The following is a 17611-nucleotide window of genomic DNA, read 5'->3' on the forward strand; positions in this document are numbered from 1 at the left end:
GCAGGAGTAGTAGTGGTAGTAGTAGTAGTAGTAGTAGTAGTAGTAGTAGTAGTAGTAGTAGTAGTAGCAGTAGTAGTAGTAGTAGTAGCAGATACAATTGTTGTTACTGTTATTGTTGTTGATGCTGCTGTCGCTGCTGCTGTTGTTGCTGTAGTTCTTTTTCTTCTTCTAATATGCTGTTGAGGAAATGCGTACAATCCCAACATTTTTGAAATTTGACTGCTTTGGATTCATGCATCCATATATTTCTTTTTCTGATCAAGATGCTACTTGAAGCTAGGTGAATGGCAACAGAACATTGAGGGCCTGAACCAGTATACCATAGAACAGATCCTTGGCTACTTCAGGCAAGCCACAGAGCATGACCGCGATTGGTACAAGGTAAGCAGCACTTTGTTTTGACTTTGATTTGCTGTCATTTTTACTATTTTTTTCTATAATGAATAATGATGGTATTGTTTTAGTCATGTCTTCAATGTATTATCAATACTTCACAATCCATGAAGTTTATCTGTGCATGGCAACAACTTCAGCCTCAGGCTGTTCATTAGGGGGACAGTGCCCAATAAAATATCAACAGCCATTATACACATGAAACATGAATCATCCCTAGATAAAAGTACGTAGCTTGATTTTCTTTTTTGTCCATTCAGCGCAGAGCACGTTCTAGATGTAATTTACATTCTGCAATGATGCAACAACAATTACAATATTGGTACTTCCAATAGCTCTCTTACAATGAGTGAACATGTATTACCACACTTCACAAAGTAACACAAAACTTACATTGATGGAATAGGGTATATGATAATTGAACAATACAAAATATACATTATTTATCTATTGATTATGAGACATCTCATCGGTATGTTATATTAATTATATTGATCTATTGATTGGTTGATTGATAGATTCATAAATGTTGAGGTAATATTCAATTCGTCATTTGTCTCTTCCAGGCTTGGCATTCATGGGCATTCATGAACTACGAGTCAGTGCTCTACTACAAGCAGCAGAGCCTGCAGAACGGTGCCCCACCCAGTGCCACTCCCAGTTCCAACACCGCCTCCACCACGCCCACCACGCCCTCCGCCGCCACCACCGGCCTCGCCACGGGCTCCCCCCTGGCCGACCAGGGTCACCCGTCCCCCATCCCTCCGTCTTCCCAGGTCTCCCCCGGGGTGGGGACGTGCCCGGTTGGAGATGGAGGGGAGGGGGAGGGTCAGGTTGGCAGTGGGGTGGGGTCTGGGGAAGGGGTCAGCACTGTGGGGGCTGAAGGGGCCTCATCGGACCTTGCACAGGTACACACCTGGCTTTACCCAATGGATTAATGATTTGGCTAAAACCTGTCTTGATAATTTATCACACTCTTGTTTTTCAGTAAAGTAAAAACAAACCAACACATAAACAAAACACCACTGATTTGCTTCAAGTCGGGCAATATTTTGTAAACTTAAGCTAGCTGTGGCTAGATTTAGAGAAATCTTTTGACCAAGTTATAATCGTGCCATGACCAAAGTATCTTCAAATTGACAAGTTTAAGGTATTGATAACTCTGTTACTGTATATGATACACTGGACAGTATGGTTGATGACACAGCAATGTTCTGATACCAAAGGAAAATGAAGAAATATGATGGGGCCCACGTTAGGGATATGGTCTTCTGTATAGTGAAACAAAACAAAACACACAAAAATATTGAAACCTGCCCTTTGCACTTGATATATTTTCTGTAATTTTTCATCCTTCCCTTCCGTAGAGCAACCATGTCCAGAAATACGCTGTGCCGGCCGTCCACGGCTTCTTCCGATCGATCGCGTTGTCCAACGAGAACTCGCTGCAGGACACCCTGCGTCTGCTGACCCTCTGGTTCGACTACGGCCAGTACACAGAGGTCTACGAGGCACTGACCGACGGCATCAAGTCCATCCAGATCGACACGTGGTTACAGGTAAGAGGAAGATGGCCGTATGTGACTCTGGAGGGTATGAATGAGAGAGATGGATATATTTGTTTGATGTCGATGACCTTTTGACCTTCTCTCTATGACCTTTTGACCTTCTCTCTATGAACTTTTGACCTTCTCTATGAACTTTTGACCTCTCTGTTCAATTCTAGGGAGACTTATAGAGCCATTTCCACGTCAAGCCTGATGAGAATAATGAGGAAGACTGACTTAATATCTGTGATGGAATCATGAAGGAAATTTTTCTGTCATACCAGTCATTGCAATCCTTCGCTTGCAGTCTCATTGTCTCATGTAATATCAGATGTCATCCCGGTGATAAATGACTTTGCAAAAAATAGACAGCCGTTGATGTTAACTTTGAAAACAGCTTTTGTTCTCTTTTGCCGTGGGCGTGTGGAGTAACATCCTGGATGTTTAGCTGAGTTAAGCACCAAACATTTGAAGTGACATCTTTCACTGTGGGACAGATGACATTGATTGGCATGGGAAATGATCCGTGGCTCCTCTGCATTTTCCTGAGCCTCGTGTCCCATTTCTTCCAAAAGTTCAGTGCATATGATAAGATGGGGTGTGGTGGGATGAATGGGTTGAATATGAAAATAAGCAAGTCATATTGTTGTGAGATATCTAAGGATAATTCCAACAGACAGGAAATACAGTCAGTAGGGTGAAAAGCCTGTAGTTACGTGTGGCTGCTGAACTTTACGAGACTGCTCAATTGTAAACATCAATCAAAACGAAATTAACGGGAGTTAATCAAACAAAATGATGAGAACAAAGATAAGTGATGTTAAGACCAAAAAAAAAAAAAAAGAAAAAAGGAAAAAAGAAAAAAAGGAAGATAAGTGATGGGGCAGACTCCTGTCTGGCTTTCAGGCACCATGTGGTGCCATGTGATGTGGAGGTATACTTTTTTTTTACAGTTGACTATTTCCTTGGAATCAACTCAACTCCACACCTGCAATTGCTGTATACTTTTAGTACCATGCCACTCCCCTTCCACTGGTTTAGAACTCTCAGTCTTTGCTATCTCAAGGTCATCTTTGACGGAGAAAAAGTTTGCAAAGTCGGTGAAATATGATGAGGGCATTTAATCATACGTGGAATACAACAATTTTCGATGTGTATGTCTGGTCTGGGCTGTCATTTGAAGTTAGTTGTAAGGCAGACAGTGGACAAAGAGATGCCACAAATGTGCGAGACATTCTGTAAAGCAAAGCTGGGCTAGAAGTCAGCAGAAATTGGTGAACTTGATGATTTCTTGGGACAATTGAAGGAATTTGATGCATCCCTTAAAAGTGACAAAGTTTTCTTCAAGTGCTCCCTTGTGTTTCCGGCAAATAACTCGAGTAAATGATTGATTAAAATGAGTAATGTAAGTGGTTATCCAACTACCTATTCTGTTTTCTTTTAGCAAGTCATGTTGACTTCATGAAAGAATGCTTGCCCCCTTTGAAATGGATTACACCAAAAGGCAGTGATATTAAAGGACAAGTCCACCTTCATATACATAAGGATTGAGAGAATGCAGCAATATTAGTAGAACGCATCAGTGAAAGTTTGAGGAAAATTGGACAATCCGTTCAAAAGTTACGAATATTTTAAGTATCTGCGCAGTCACTGCTGGAAGAGAAGACTACCACTGTGTATGATGTCACATGCGTACAACTATATAAGAAAAATAAAGAGAGAATTTCACAAAACTTTACTTTTTGAATAAAGTGCACATTTCTTCGACTTGCTACTGACGTATGGTAAGGGTAATATTATTCCTCCTGCCTTCTGAAAGAGAGAAGTCGAGTGTTCTTCTGTTATGCGAGAAAAATGGAAATATGTTGAATTTTCTTTATTCTTTCTTTATATCGTTGTACTCATGTGACATCACAAGCTATAGTAGTCTTTTCATCCAGCCGTGACTGAGCAGAAACTTCAAAAATTCATAACTTTTTAATGGATTGTGCGATTTTGCTCAAACTCTCACTGATGTGTTCCACTAATATTGCTGCATTCACGCAACCCACATGTCTATGAAGGTGAACTTGTCCTTGAAAGAAGAGGATGACTGAAGCTTAGATTGGACACAGAAAGTCCTGACTTCCGTAATGCCAAGAAATCATTGTGACTGATTTCATCTCAAAGCAGGCATCTTTCTCACAGATTTTGACTTATCCTTGGTAGGTATGTGCCTTCCATTTTATTTCTGTGCAGAGCGCATGTTTGACATGATGATCAGAACTAGAGCAGAACTGTGAAGATGTTGGAAAGAATTCTGTCTTGTGTAAAATGTACAATGGAGCCTTCTATCAGTGACATCATAGTCATGTGATCAGACAGCTTATTGACACTCCCCATGTGACTCCATTTTGATGAATCATTGGTAATGAGATTGACATCTCTTTGGTTACATTCTCCAGATATCCTCCAACATCATCTGTTTAACCCACTGAAGACTAGTACTGAGTTGGGTGTATGTGGGCTGGTGTCGAAGAGAAATTTGTGATATATAGCAAAATCAACTCGTCCTCAGTGGGTTAAGTTTTTTTTTTTTTGGGGGGGGGGAGGGGAGGAGGATTTTTCCGTTGACTAAAGTTGGCATGGTCATTGCTGATGTCCACTCTCCTCTGTGGACGGTTCATGACCTCTTTCTGATGCTGCATGTCCTCACTAGGTGGTATTCTCAATCAAAGAGGAAGTGATGCTATGAAATGACGTCTGGGACACTGAAATCAGGCAAGGGCAAAACGCACTCCCTAATCTTTCATTCTCTCACCAAAGTTAGCTGAATGGACTACTCGAGTACAATTCATGGAAAACATACAATTGTACACCTTGCCCAGACATGCCAATCTGATCACTTTTTCCACATTGATTTGCTTGTACATAAACTTCTCCAGTTAGGAGTAGCAGTTCACCAATTTTATCAGTAATCACTTTTGTTTTACAAAAGGGATCGACAGGATTGCACGATCCGCATCAATTGATAGTTAGATTAAAGGACGCTTGTGCCGATTAAAGGAGGCAGAGCTCTCTCTCAAACCTCAATGATTTTGATATGTAGTTGGCAGCCCTGGATCCACATAAAGGTCACTTTTGCCTGCATTTTGACCTTGTTCTCTCCATGTGTGAAGTTCACTGCAAGCAAGCCTTATGATTTACAAATTGAATGCCAATTTCTAATGCAAGTTGCTTTATATGACCTTCACAGTGCGCATGCGCATGAAGAGAGTCCAAAAGAGCCAAGCATCTTCTGGCCTCTCTCCTCCAATCACCGCAGCTCGCGGTCACAATGTTTGTGTATGATGCATACACACACACACACACACACACACACAGTCCCACACGTTTATGGATAGCACTGCAGTCTGGCATTGCGCAATTGCATGCAAAAATTTCGTTCGTTCGGAGGAGTTATGCAATAACGTACCATTAGGGGTGACGATCGTCCGACTTTAAGAAAAGATCGGAAGTACATGATTATTAAAGAGTGACTTTGCTTTTCTCGCCTTTAGAATCAAATCAAACAGAACAATACCAGGAATGTCTGCTGTAATAAATAATAGTAAAAAAAAAATGGCATAGGTGTCTTTGAATTGGGGGGGGGGGGGGGTTGGGAGGGAAGGAAGGAAGGGGAGGGGGAGAGAAAAAAAAAATCCTAAGAAATCTGAATAAGCAACTATTAGCTAGGTGAAAAAAAATGGATATCTGATTGGCAAACATGTTCCAAACCAGGATACCGGAAATGCGTCAACATTGGAGAGAGACCTGGCTCGGATAAATATTTTGAAGCCGGGATGAGTGTGGCATAACACGAGGTGGGGCTGGTTTAAACAGAAAGCAAAGAACATTCCTGGATGTCTCCTTCTCTGTTTATATCAATCTGAAACAGCTCATCTGTAACTTCCTGCCCTTTGTTTTTCCCCTTCGTAGATAGACCTTATGCCGTCTAAATCTTCCTTTGATATGCAGTGCTGTGGAATGATTCATGTCATTGATCTATTGTGGATTATGGGATTGCTTGAAATGCGTCAATGAATGACCCACATTCCCTACACTCATCACAGTCATATTGGCCTCGGCTATTTTATAGTGAGTGAAATGTTAGCACTGCTTAACTCAACCATAGTAGGATTGGCTATAAAGTATTTCATGCAGATGACTGCTTGTTATGGTTTCACCTGTCCAGTTGGTGCAGGTTATTATTGTAAAAGTGAAATTCAGATCTTCTAAACAAAGCCTGGTTGGAACACTGTACAGTGGACTCCTGTTGTAACAAAGTCCTTGGGACCAGCCGTTTTCTTTTGTTATATTGAAATTTCGTTAAAGCCGAACAAAAAAACAATAAAAATACAAAGAGTGAATAACATTGCGGCCGGAATTTTTACTTTGTTGTAGGCGGAATTTCGTTATAACCATGTTTGTTAAAACGGCAGTACACTGTAATGTCAGGTAAAACTTAGAACTGGACTTCCTTACTGAGTTGGAGTGATTCTAGTCATAGTAGAGCCTAAATTTGGTGTCTTTGCTGCATTTACATAATACTGCACTGTACAGTACATGGACAATGTTCTCAAATTGAGTAACTAAGAAGTTCAAGTTTTATAAGTGCAGAGTTTCAGGTTACTATCTTATCATAACAAAGGAACCATGTAGAAAGAGAAAAGGGCAGATATTGACCTTGATGTGGCACCAATGTCATCCTGTTATTGTCTGTCTTCACCATCCATTTTTTGAGCAGAGAAATCTTTACCCGTCCATCCTTTCAAAGTAAAAGTCACGGATGGCTGCTCAATCAAATGTATCATTTAAGTTTCTCAAAGGTCACCGTATCTCCTGGTTTTGAGAAGGTTTGATGCACTTCTGTGACGACACTAGCATTTCCTGTTTACGGAATAATCATATTAGTTTTGTGTTTTGTTTTGTTTTGGGTCGCAGTGCCCCTTCAGTGATTTTAGGGGATGGATTTTTCATAAACATGTCTCTGATGCTTTGTTACAAACGACTGAATATGTTTAATTGACTGCAGAAAGTACATGTGTGCATTGGATAGTGACAGGTCATTGAGACCCGACTGTGGTCTTCCTTGGCTTCCCATGACTTTGAAGAAAATGAACTGAGTGGAAGAGGACTTCGTCTCCTTTCTTATGGGATTTGGGGCGGGGGTGGGGGTGGGGGTGGGAAGAGAGGGAGGGGAGCTGTTTGTAGATCATGTAAAACTTCCAAATGATATTTCTTCTTTAGATCTAAAACTTCCAAGTGTTCTCTTCTGGAAATGGTTAGAAGAAGTAATTCAGGAAATTTAACAAGAAAGGGAAAAAAAATATTATCCTTCAAAAAACTTTAAAATGCTAACTGTTTACAGAGGACTTGACTATTAAAAGCACATTCCTATTCCCGGTTTAGTTGATCAAACCAGTGGAGACTCTTGACAGATACAATGCAAGAAGCCAAACTCTGGCGCGTGTCATTGCCTCAATAAACCTGAATGTGTAAAGTGACAGGGAAGTGAACGATTGAATCAGAGCAGAATAGGGAAGAAAGGTCAGTAAATGAGGAGCAGACCTTTGCTCATTTAATGTGAATGTCTCCAGACGTTCTGCTTAAGGCTGTCTTTACAAGCACATGGCAGACTTGCCGTACCAGATCGTCAAGTCAAGGCCTGGCAACACAATGAAAGAGATGTTTAGAAAAGGAAGAGGTGGCGAAATTGACCATTTGCTCAAAGGAAATGACCACTTGAGTGGTCGTCAACGGTCACCTCCTTTTGTTGTATCTAATCGTCATGAATGTTCATTGTTACGGCGCCCTCCACGTGTCTCCGACAACGAAGGCGTTGACACGTGAGGACACACCCCTTGTCGCTAGCTGACAAACAGGTGCTAACAAGTTCTGAAGGCGAGCCAAGAGCCAGAAGATTGACTGCGAAGCAACCCTCAATGGGGGAGGATGGAATGAAAACATTGCAGCGGAGCAAAATTGGCATTGTGACCGGTAGTGTTGCCAATTTAAATCGAGCCCTGCTTGTCTGTAGAAAAGTCTGCTGAAAGTTAAGATGGGAAAATGTCTGTAAACTATCTTGTCATATTTTTGTAGGGGGGGGGGTGGGGCATCCATAATATCTGTACTTCTTTAATACTGCATTCAAATTGACCTAATGAGACTGAATAAATGTCACTTGGTCCTCAAACGTATGTTTTGATACTGGGAATCCAATTTGCAGGAATTGATTGTAGTTATGGCAGGCTAACCTCAGTCTCGGACAACTTTTCCATATGATGTCTTGAAAAAAGAAAGAAAGAAATATCCGTTGACATCTGCCTAGCCTGAAATCAAAATATACACATTGCAGAGCTTCGAAGTCTCCCTGATTCTGCAGGAGTCTCCCTGAAAATGTCAAAATCTGTTCATGTCTGAGTAAGAGAATACTAAAATCTCCCTGATTTTGGAATTATTTTTGCCCATTGAAATGCATGTAACACACAGATGCTGTGTGGAATCTCCCTGATTTGGATGTGGGAATGTTGGCAGACCTGACACATTGGCATTTGAATATGTCTGTAGATTAGATTATGTGATGTAGTGAATTGATAAGGCCTGAGCTAGATGATGAAAGCACTGACTTGTTGTACTAAACCTGATCATCACCAATGGCAAGTCCATCATTTGTACTTTTACTATGGAGTTTTGAGACAGATAGCTTGAAAAGATGAAGCATGTACTGCAAGTGAGTGATAATTGATTCGGGACGTACACCTGTCATTCATTAGTTCTTAGCATACAATGTAGATGATGAGAATTATGTAAAAAGATGCAAATACGACTGAATGATAATCAATGATGTTAGGAGATTTCCAAGCCTTCCTTTTTACATAATATTTTGTTTATGTTGATTTCTTTTTTGTTGTTGTAATGATTATGGTCATTGTGATAGGGTACTTCCTGTTTTTGACCCAAATAGTGGTCATCTCTTACTCAATTCATCAGTGTTCGGTTATTGAGTTTTGACTGGACAGAGTTTCCCCCCTCTCCCCTGAGAATGGGGTCAGTGTACCCACCACTGTCTAATTATCTTCAAATTAATAGCATTACTTGAACTAATATGGATTCTTCCTGTTTTCAACTACTTTGTATCTGTCTCAATTTGGGAACTTTCCTCAGCTCCACTTAGTGTTATGCCTATGGCAATAAGAATCAGCCTTTCCCCATAGATTGTGTTCATTATTTACAAAAGTCACTGTAATTGATATCTCCTCGTTCACTTTCTTCAAAGTAAATTGTGCCAGAATACTTGCAAGAAAGTAATGAAGTGCTCTGGTTGTTTTTTTATCCCTTCAACCCTTTGCTGATGGGAAGGTGATGGGTCCTATGTAAAAAAGTCTAATGATAATTTTTACTGTTAGACTGAGTGGGATGAACACTACACCCACTGTGATTTTAAAATAATTGACAGTTCACTTCTCAAGAGGATTCACAGTGATTGCTTAGACTAATGAAGATATCTTCATTTCCTGTCTGAAAAACCAACCTAGTTTGTGTAACACATCATTTCTTGGCTGTGATCAGAATCAGAATTGAATTGTGCTGTGGTGGTGCATTGTTTGTGTGACATACACAGGTATGATATGAATGGGAATGGCAGCTGCTCTGTCCTGTCTGTATGATAAACCTGAAGAGGTTTTTTATTTCTTTTTTAATTATGATTTTATCTCATTTTGTTATTATGCAGTTAAATCCTTAAATCCTCCATTGGCAGGGCTGCTGGAAGTGCTCTCTTAGCCAATTGGCATGGATTTCAGGGAACTTATTACCAATGAATACAGATTGCTTAATACCCTTTAATCTTCATTGTGTCACAGTTTTGTACCTTCTTATTGGACTGAGGCACATTGTTATGCTTGAGTGGGATGGCTGTAAACTTATGATTCCAATTTCAGGTCAAGTTTGATGTGAGTGGCTTAAGTGAGAGTCTGGAAGTAACTACACATGTGTACATAATACAGTGTAGTATTTTGGTATTGAGCACGAGGAATAGTGCAGTCTGGAGGTAGGTGTGTGGTGTAGAGGGGTAGTGTATCCAAGGCTGCTTGTTTAAAATCATAATAGACAAGCATTGTGATACTGACAACATACAGACCGTGTGTATGTACAGTTTGTACATGGTGTATGTGCAAGCTTTAATTTTTTTTTCTTTGCAACAAGGTAAACTGTTTGTGACACTGACAACTGTTTGTGACTGTAATTGCAACTGTTCACAAACCCTGGCGAAGCCTGAAATTTGCTACTCATGCAAACATATTTGCAAACATTTGCCGCTCAGTGAGATACCCCCTTTTAGTAGGGATAGGTCAGTTTTGTAGACCTTAAATGAAAAAAAAAAAAAACCCAAGGGAATGAATGGCATCAGCCTTTTAATAGATGACTAGTACCCTAGCTGACCAGATGTTCCTCTTGGGCAAGTTAGGTAGGAGGAAGTACTTTATCACCGTAAGAATGTTACAGTGCCTAACACCCTCTCATTTCTTCTTGTGCCTAGTTTTGGCAAGTGTGAATTTTGTAGCATCAATGAAGTAAGTAAGGTGCTGGAATCTGCCTTTCATGACAGTTGTCGTTTTGCAGGCACCTTTTTCGGGAACATTATGTCAAAAGTGATAAAAACGTGGAATAGTGTTGCAGCGGAGTGCAGGTGGGATGACACAAGTGACCATGGTGACTCAAATCAAATTGAAAGTGTCAGAAAGGGTTGTAAATGTTCTTTTATGTGTGTGTGTGTGTGTGTGTAGTGATCACAGTTTCTGTGCTGTTAGCAGTGTATGAAGAAGTGCAGTGTGACACATCGCGAGAATGGTCCAGAGGGAATCTTGCGGCACACACGTTGCCTGGTGGTGGGCCAAATCTCAGCCTCATGGGGTGGACATGTTCTATTAGAGAGTAAGATATCGCGCAGCCAGCTGCCAATCATCGGGGCTTACGGTGTGATAGTAGTCATGATTTCACAGATGTCTGGGCAGCAGTTCAGGAAATCAATTTCGTACAGAAACATAGAGGATATTATGGATACAGAGTATCCATGCCTGATGATGAAAAAAAAAAAAGGAAGAGAGAGAGAAAGAGAAGGTCAGTTTCTTTTAGATGCATATCCCAGGCCTGGTCATTGAATGCATACAAATCAAGTACTTGCTACAAATGTTAGCTGTTGATTTCAAGATGAGAGCTTTGGTAGAAGCTTTCCAAACTTTAGATTTGTACATCACTGATGAATCTATCACTATAAATTAGGGTGGTGACTTGGCTCATTACATTGGTAGTGCGTCTGCCTCCCAGTCCAACTAACACCGGTTCGATTCTTGAGTCTAGCTGAGCAATGTTGTGTTATCATATCATCAGCTGTAGCAAGAAGCGAAGCACTCTATCCTGGGATAGGACTTGAAATGGAGGTCCCGTGTGTAAGTTAGTCACAATGTTCTTAGACATTTGAAAGATCCCACTTCATCCATTCTTTTGCAAAGAGCAGGGTGCTAACCAAGTAAAGTGGCCACCTCAGGGTTCGAAATTGGCGATGGTCCGCTGGCCATTGGTCACCCAAAATCACGTCGCACTAGCTAAAAATCATAAAATTCTGAAGTTACTAGTCCGTCTGGCTAGCCAAAATATTGCTTCAGTGTCAAAATTGATTCTAAGTAGTCCGCCTGGCTAGTTAAAAAAAAAGTTAAGTGCGACCCCTGCACCTATACTGTACCTACCCACACAAGAAAAATGGTCAAATGACGCCGATACCTGGTGGTTTGGCCCAGGTGACCACCCATAGTCAGCCAAACTCAGGGATGCCAGTTTTCCGGCAATAGCCGGAATTCCGGCTTTTTCATATTTTAGTGTCCAATTTCCGGCTTCGTGATACTAGTATTATTTCCGTCTGTGTGGGAAAGCCGGAAAACACGAGAAAGAAACAAAGAAAGAAAGAAAGAAAAACGAAAAAATATGATCATCTAAACTTACGGGACATTCACTTTCACGATTTCTGTAGTATGTTTCGCATATACTTGGGCATGAGAATATCACAAAACGACTGTCATGCAAAACTAGCGCGATGTTGCTGCTGCTAGCTGGCGGACATGCAACACGTGCGATGATAGCGATCGAACAGTGTGTGGTGTTTCTATGCGATGTGCTACATCATAATGTGCGGTCGCGGTGCGCGTGCATGAATCATACTGCGCTCTCGCTATAGCCAGCTACAGCGCTGAGACGGTGTGGTGAGGCGATTGAGTCAGCTGAACGAAGCAAAACTACGGAGATACGAATTTTACGGCACTAGGCCTTCTTTATTTTTGCTACAAATTCCTTTTTTTTTCTAGAATACGACCACATTATTGTCTGGAAAGCGTTATACCAGCACGTGCGATCGCGATCGAACAACGTGTGGTGTTTCTAGGCGATGTACTGTGCGGTGCATGGATCATGCTGCGCTCTCGCTATAGCTACAGCGCTGAGAGAGTATGGTGAGTCGATCGAGTCAGCTGAACGACGCAAAACTAATTACAGAGTTTACGGCACTAGGACTTCTTTATTTTTGCTACAAATTCATTTCTCTGGATTAGATTTGAGGGAAGAAGAGCCCTCAGAAATGCTCAGATTGCACCAGAGAGCATCTAAGAACCCCAGAGCTTCCAGGGCCCTTGAGCGGGCCCTGGACCCCGGCCGAAGGGACTTCGCGCTTCGCGCTCGTGATGTGCGCTTCGCGCACATCCATTTCGTTCACAAAAAAAATTTCCGGCCCAAGAGCAATTTGCCACTGGCATCCCTGCAAACTGTATCAACTAGGCACTTCATGTCATACAAAGAAGAAGATCATTTGGAATCATGTTTCTGGTCATCACTACCCTGAATGGTGATCTACAAGTGCTCTATCTGCTAGCTGACTGCTGGGCAATATAGCCCAAAATAGTGACTGCACCTTTGACCAATCAGAATCAAGGATTCATAAGATGAGGCTTATAGCAGAAAATTGTCAGGGAAATAAACAGTGTTCACCAAATCACAGAAACATTGTTTAAGGGGCAGGATGGGTTCATGGCCAAAGGTCAAAGGTTAACCTCCCTCTTTTTGATAATAACTTGATGCTTCAGGCCAATGAATTTGTATGCAGCATCCTTCTGTTCTTGATGGCCAGAATTGATGTTAAAACTTTTAACTGATCATCCCTGCTGCCAGGTGTGAAGTGGGCACCATCTGCCTCTGCCACGTTTCGCTCCCCCGGGTGTGTGGGGACAGTTTCTGATTCACGTCTCCATGATGGGTGGAGAAAAAACAAGCTATTTTGGTTTGGCAGTGCTGTAGGCAAATGAACTAATATTACATCTACACTGTACTCGTTGACATAATCTGTTACTCTCCAAGTCGATACACATGAGCAAGTGGCTAAATATACACTGGGCCAGGCCTGCACAAATGTTGTGGAATTCTTAGCTTTTGCCATTTTATCTTTTTTAACTTTTTTATCTGATAATACATCATTGTAAAATTGTTTATAAATGGGTCATCATTGAGTTTCTTGTGATACATCAATACCATGGTACAGTATTTTGGAGGCATACCAATCAAAAATACTTTTTCTTCTGATATTACCGTACAGTTACTGTCTAGCAATTATGATGCAGTGTTCAGCTGCTCTTCAGGAATAGACCAAAAGAAATAAGAGCAAAACGTTGATGTGATTTTATAAGTTCATTTCATGAAAGAAAAAAAAGGGAAAATGTGACCTTTTTTATCATTCTTAATGTTCACTTATTTGGTGACATGGTGGTATGTGATTATGCTGATAACCGATAAGGTTCTGTGGAAGCTACATTGCTGTAGGTTGCCACGATACTGTAAAACGAGAAATTTTTGCGAGCATGAAATTTTTGCAAAGCTTCAAATGTAAGATTCACAAAAATAAAATGCACACAAACATTCTTGTCTAAACTATGCATTCGAAATGCCAGAAGCAATTTGCAAAAGTTGCATGCTGCGAAAAAGCAGTCGACTCCAATTTGTGAAAATTTCATGCCGCAAATATTTCTGGTTTTACAACAGTTTTCATAATCCCCATTTGTCACATGAAATGATGTGATTTTCTCCATGATAGATGGTAGGTTAGTTTAGATCTAAAATGTAGACCTGTACAACGTCGACAGACAAATGCAGAGATACAGTAGATGCACATTGTATAATAACTTTTTAGATGGATGTATGAAAGTAAAGAGAGATATATGAGAAAGGGAAGGGAGAAGGTTAGGGGGAAGGGGGGAGAGCTGAAGAAAAGCTGATCTTGTGCGATGGAAATCTCTTTAGAAGTAGCCATACTTTTATGTGGCATGTTTTTCTCATTTCCGCTTCCTCTCCATTAAACACGTAGGGCTGTGACTGGCTGTCCCCGCTCATAACAACAGTTGTGCTATCCAATCAACGCACATCCCATACAAATGTGCTACGCATCCGATGCCTTTTACATACCATTTCAGAGCACTATATATCAAAGGAGGATCATAAAGTGGATGTAATTTTGATAATTTTGTTTCCGCATAATCAATGTGTTTCAATACTTTGTACGAATATCAAGTTGATGGTGATCCTTTGATCCTGGACGTAACAAATTAGAGCTGCAAGCTTTGATTGCGGGTTGTGAGTTTACCAACATTTTAGTCTTTGGTCTAGGCAGGAAAACTTTTGTTTTTTGCCAATCTTTATTTATTTATTTATTTATTTATTTATTTATTCGTTTATCTATTTATTTATTTATTTGTATTTATTTATTCATTATTATTATTATTATTATTATTATTATTTTTATTTATTTTTTTTTTTGGGGGGGGGTAGGGTTGTTTTTGTGACTTGGTAATATCTTATAGTTACACACATACCCCGTTTATACTGCGAGCGGGTTTTCGAGCCGCCTCGAGGAGGTTCGAAAACCCGCTACGAAAAAGCGGGCTCTCGTCTGTTTATACTGCGCGAGCGAAAGCAGGCCCGAGCGGGTCTTAGCAGGGTCACGGCTTCCGTTCCTATGGTAACCGAATTCCCCTCTGAAAACCGGCGCGCGCTTTCGTGGCATCACTTTCGCGCGGAAACGTGACTGCTGAGCGCGAATTTATAACAACGTGGGTTCTCGATCCGGTGCAGTTGCTTGTTTACATCATGAACGCGCGATGACCTCCAGTGATAACTTCCGGGTCGGCAAAAAAGCGGCTTTTCGAACCCCCTAGCGTTTATACTGCTGTCGAGCCTCCTCGAGCCTGCTATAGCGGGTTCTGAAACCTCCCCCCGTAGGAGGTTTCAGAACCCGACCGGCCCCGACCCGACTGGATCGCCTTTTCTGAATTCTGTCTGTTTATACTGAGCTGAAAGCCTGCTCGAAGCGGCTACAGGGGGTTTCAGAATCCGCTTTTTCCTTAGTATAAACGGGTAGTAGTTGGCCGAGCATGGTATTGGAACTGGATGAGTGTGAAACCTAGCTCTAGACATGTTTGCAAGCAAGTTATTTGGCCAGTCTGAAAGGGGTCACAGTGACTACATTTACCATTGTGATTCTTTTAAGTTTTGTCTTACGAACATTAGTCTATTCATACTGAGACCCCCACAAAGATGTCCATCCACCCAAATACTACAAACAAGAACAGCAAAATACAGTGAATTCCAACTCTACCAAATGTCATGCATACCAACACTGCCAGTGTCACACACACACAAAACAAAACAGCAACAAAAACCAGAATATATCGCCAGTACTGTCACGATAAGTAGGTCATGTACATATATAATCCATGAAAAATTAAAGAGATTAGCCCTTTTTTTCAAATGGGAATGATTGTCTTGCTGTTTGCCTGCATGACTTCTTGCCAGCTGCAGTCATAAATCAGGCTAGATTTCAGGATTAAACAGGAACTTGTTAGCACAGTGTAGCCAGACATGACAGCTTGGGTCATACCTACCACATACACTATACCTGATGGAAATGGTGGTGTAGATGGTGGATTTGAAAAACCTACTTTAAAAAACAAAAAACAAAAAAACAACAACAAAAAGCAAAAAGCAAAAAGAAAGAAAGAAAAAGAAATAGTGGACTTGCCAGTGCTTCATAATCTTGCTTTGTATGTGTGTTGGGTGTGGGTGTGTGTGTGTGGGGGGGGGGGGGTGGGGGGTGGGGGGAGAGGCAGCAGGTGTGAGAATATTGTAAGATATGAGCTGGTCAAATGTGAAATTAATTTGAATTACCTCAAGATTATTTTTCTTCGTTTATGTTGATGCTGTGGTCAGGAAAAGAAGGAGAAAGTATACCATATCATTTTATTAGTACTTTTCTGAAAACTGCAGATTCTCAGCTTTCATAATAGCATGAAATACAAGTGTCAGTATGAAAATTTAGCCCAAGTCAACACTCCTTTTGATATTTTAGAGACATTTGGTTGATATTTGGGATGTAAAATTAATTTAGATAAAACTGAAGCAATTTGGATAGGCTCAAAGAGAGGATGTCAAGAATACCATTTACAAAATCAAGGAATAAAATGGATTACATGTACTTCTACATTCGAATCTATGGGAGTTAAATTTTCATTAAATCTGGGATCAATTTTTGATTTAAACTATAAAGAAAAGTTAAAACGAATGGTTCAGACTGTAAACTTTTGGCGAATGAGAAATTTGTCTTTGATTGGTAAAATATGTGTTATCAAATCCCTTGTTCTTCCTCAATTATTGTATCTTTTTTCTGTTCTTAGTATTAAGATACCACAAAAATTCTTTAATGAGTTGAATAGTTTGTTTTTTGAATTCATTTGGAGTGGCGGTAAAGACAGGGTCCAAAGGAAATATATGTGTAACGATTATATCAATGGTGGTTTAAGAATGATTAATTCATATGTATTTGCTTTAGCTCAGAAAATGTCATGGGTTAAACACTTACTTGATGATGATTTCAAGTCAGCATGGAAATTAATTGAAATATCTGCTTTGGAAAAATTTCACCTAGACCCTTTTATACTATGGAAATCATATGCCTCTGAAACAAATTTACAGTCTCTTGGAAACTCTCAAATAGCGGATTCTTTACGCACGTGGTATACTTACAGAGAATATGCTACAATAGATAAAATTGTAAATTTTCGGAGATGGGCGCTTGTCAGCCACTCTGGTTTAATAGATTTATCTGATCAAAATCTAAAAAGTATTTTTATTATGATACTTGGTTTGATAAGAATGTTTTGACAATCTCTGATCTACTGAACCCTCCCCTTCCTGGCCATAAATTGTTTGAAGAATTGATTCTGGATTTCGATATCCCTCGATCGGATAGGAGAAATTTCAATTTTTTAATGAAACAAATCCCAGGGGAATGGTTAAATGATACATTTTTACATAATGTGGATGTTCAAGATATTTTAATTACAAAGTTGATTGCTACAAGAAAAGTACCGTCTCACGCTTATAAATTAATGAATGTTCAATATCATCCTGATAAAAGATATGATTATTGGAAAAACAAAATAACAGTCCCTGTGGACAACATATGGGAAAATATACACAAGAATAATTTTATTTCTACAATTGACACTAGGTTTTGTTCGTTTTATTTTAAAATATTTCATAAATCCATAGCTTTGAATGGA

At 40.2% G+C, this 17611-nt stretch overlaps 1 protein-coding gene across 1 annotated transcript in view; it reads left to right on the forward strand.

Annotated features, from left to right (window-relative positions):
* Positions 1–17611, forward strand: part of LOC139714256 (serine/threonine-protein kinase mTOR-like) — a 232271-nt gene that overhangs the window by 50499 nt on the left and 164161 nt on the right. Inside the window, exons 37-39 of the mRNA XM_071625971.1 lie at positions 264–381; positions 960–1301; positions 1761–1952. Of these exons, the coding sequence (XP_071482072.1) occupies positions 264–381; positions 960–1301; positions 1761–1952 (652 nt within the window). The remainder of the gene's footprint in view (positions 1–263; positions 382–959; positions 1302–1760; positions 1953–17611) is intronic.

The sequence above is a fragment of the Diadema antillarum genome, unplaced genomic scaffold, assembly GCF_040938485.1.
Source record: "Diadema antillarum isolate AM-2024a unplaced genomic scaffold, OU_Dant_1.0 seq00002211_RagTag, whole genome shotgun sequence".
Classification (NCBI taxonomy): domain Eukaryota; kingdom Metazoa; phylum Echinodermata; class Echinoidea; order Diadematoida; family Diadematidae; genus Diadema; species Diadema antillarum.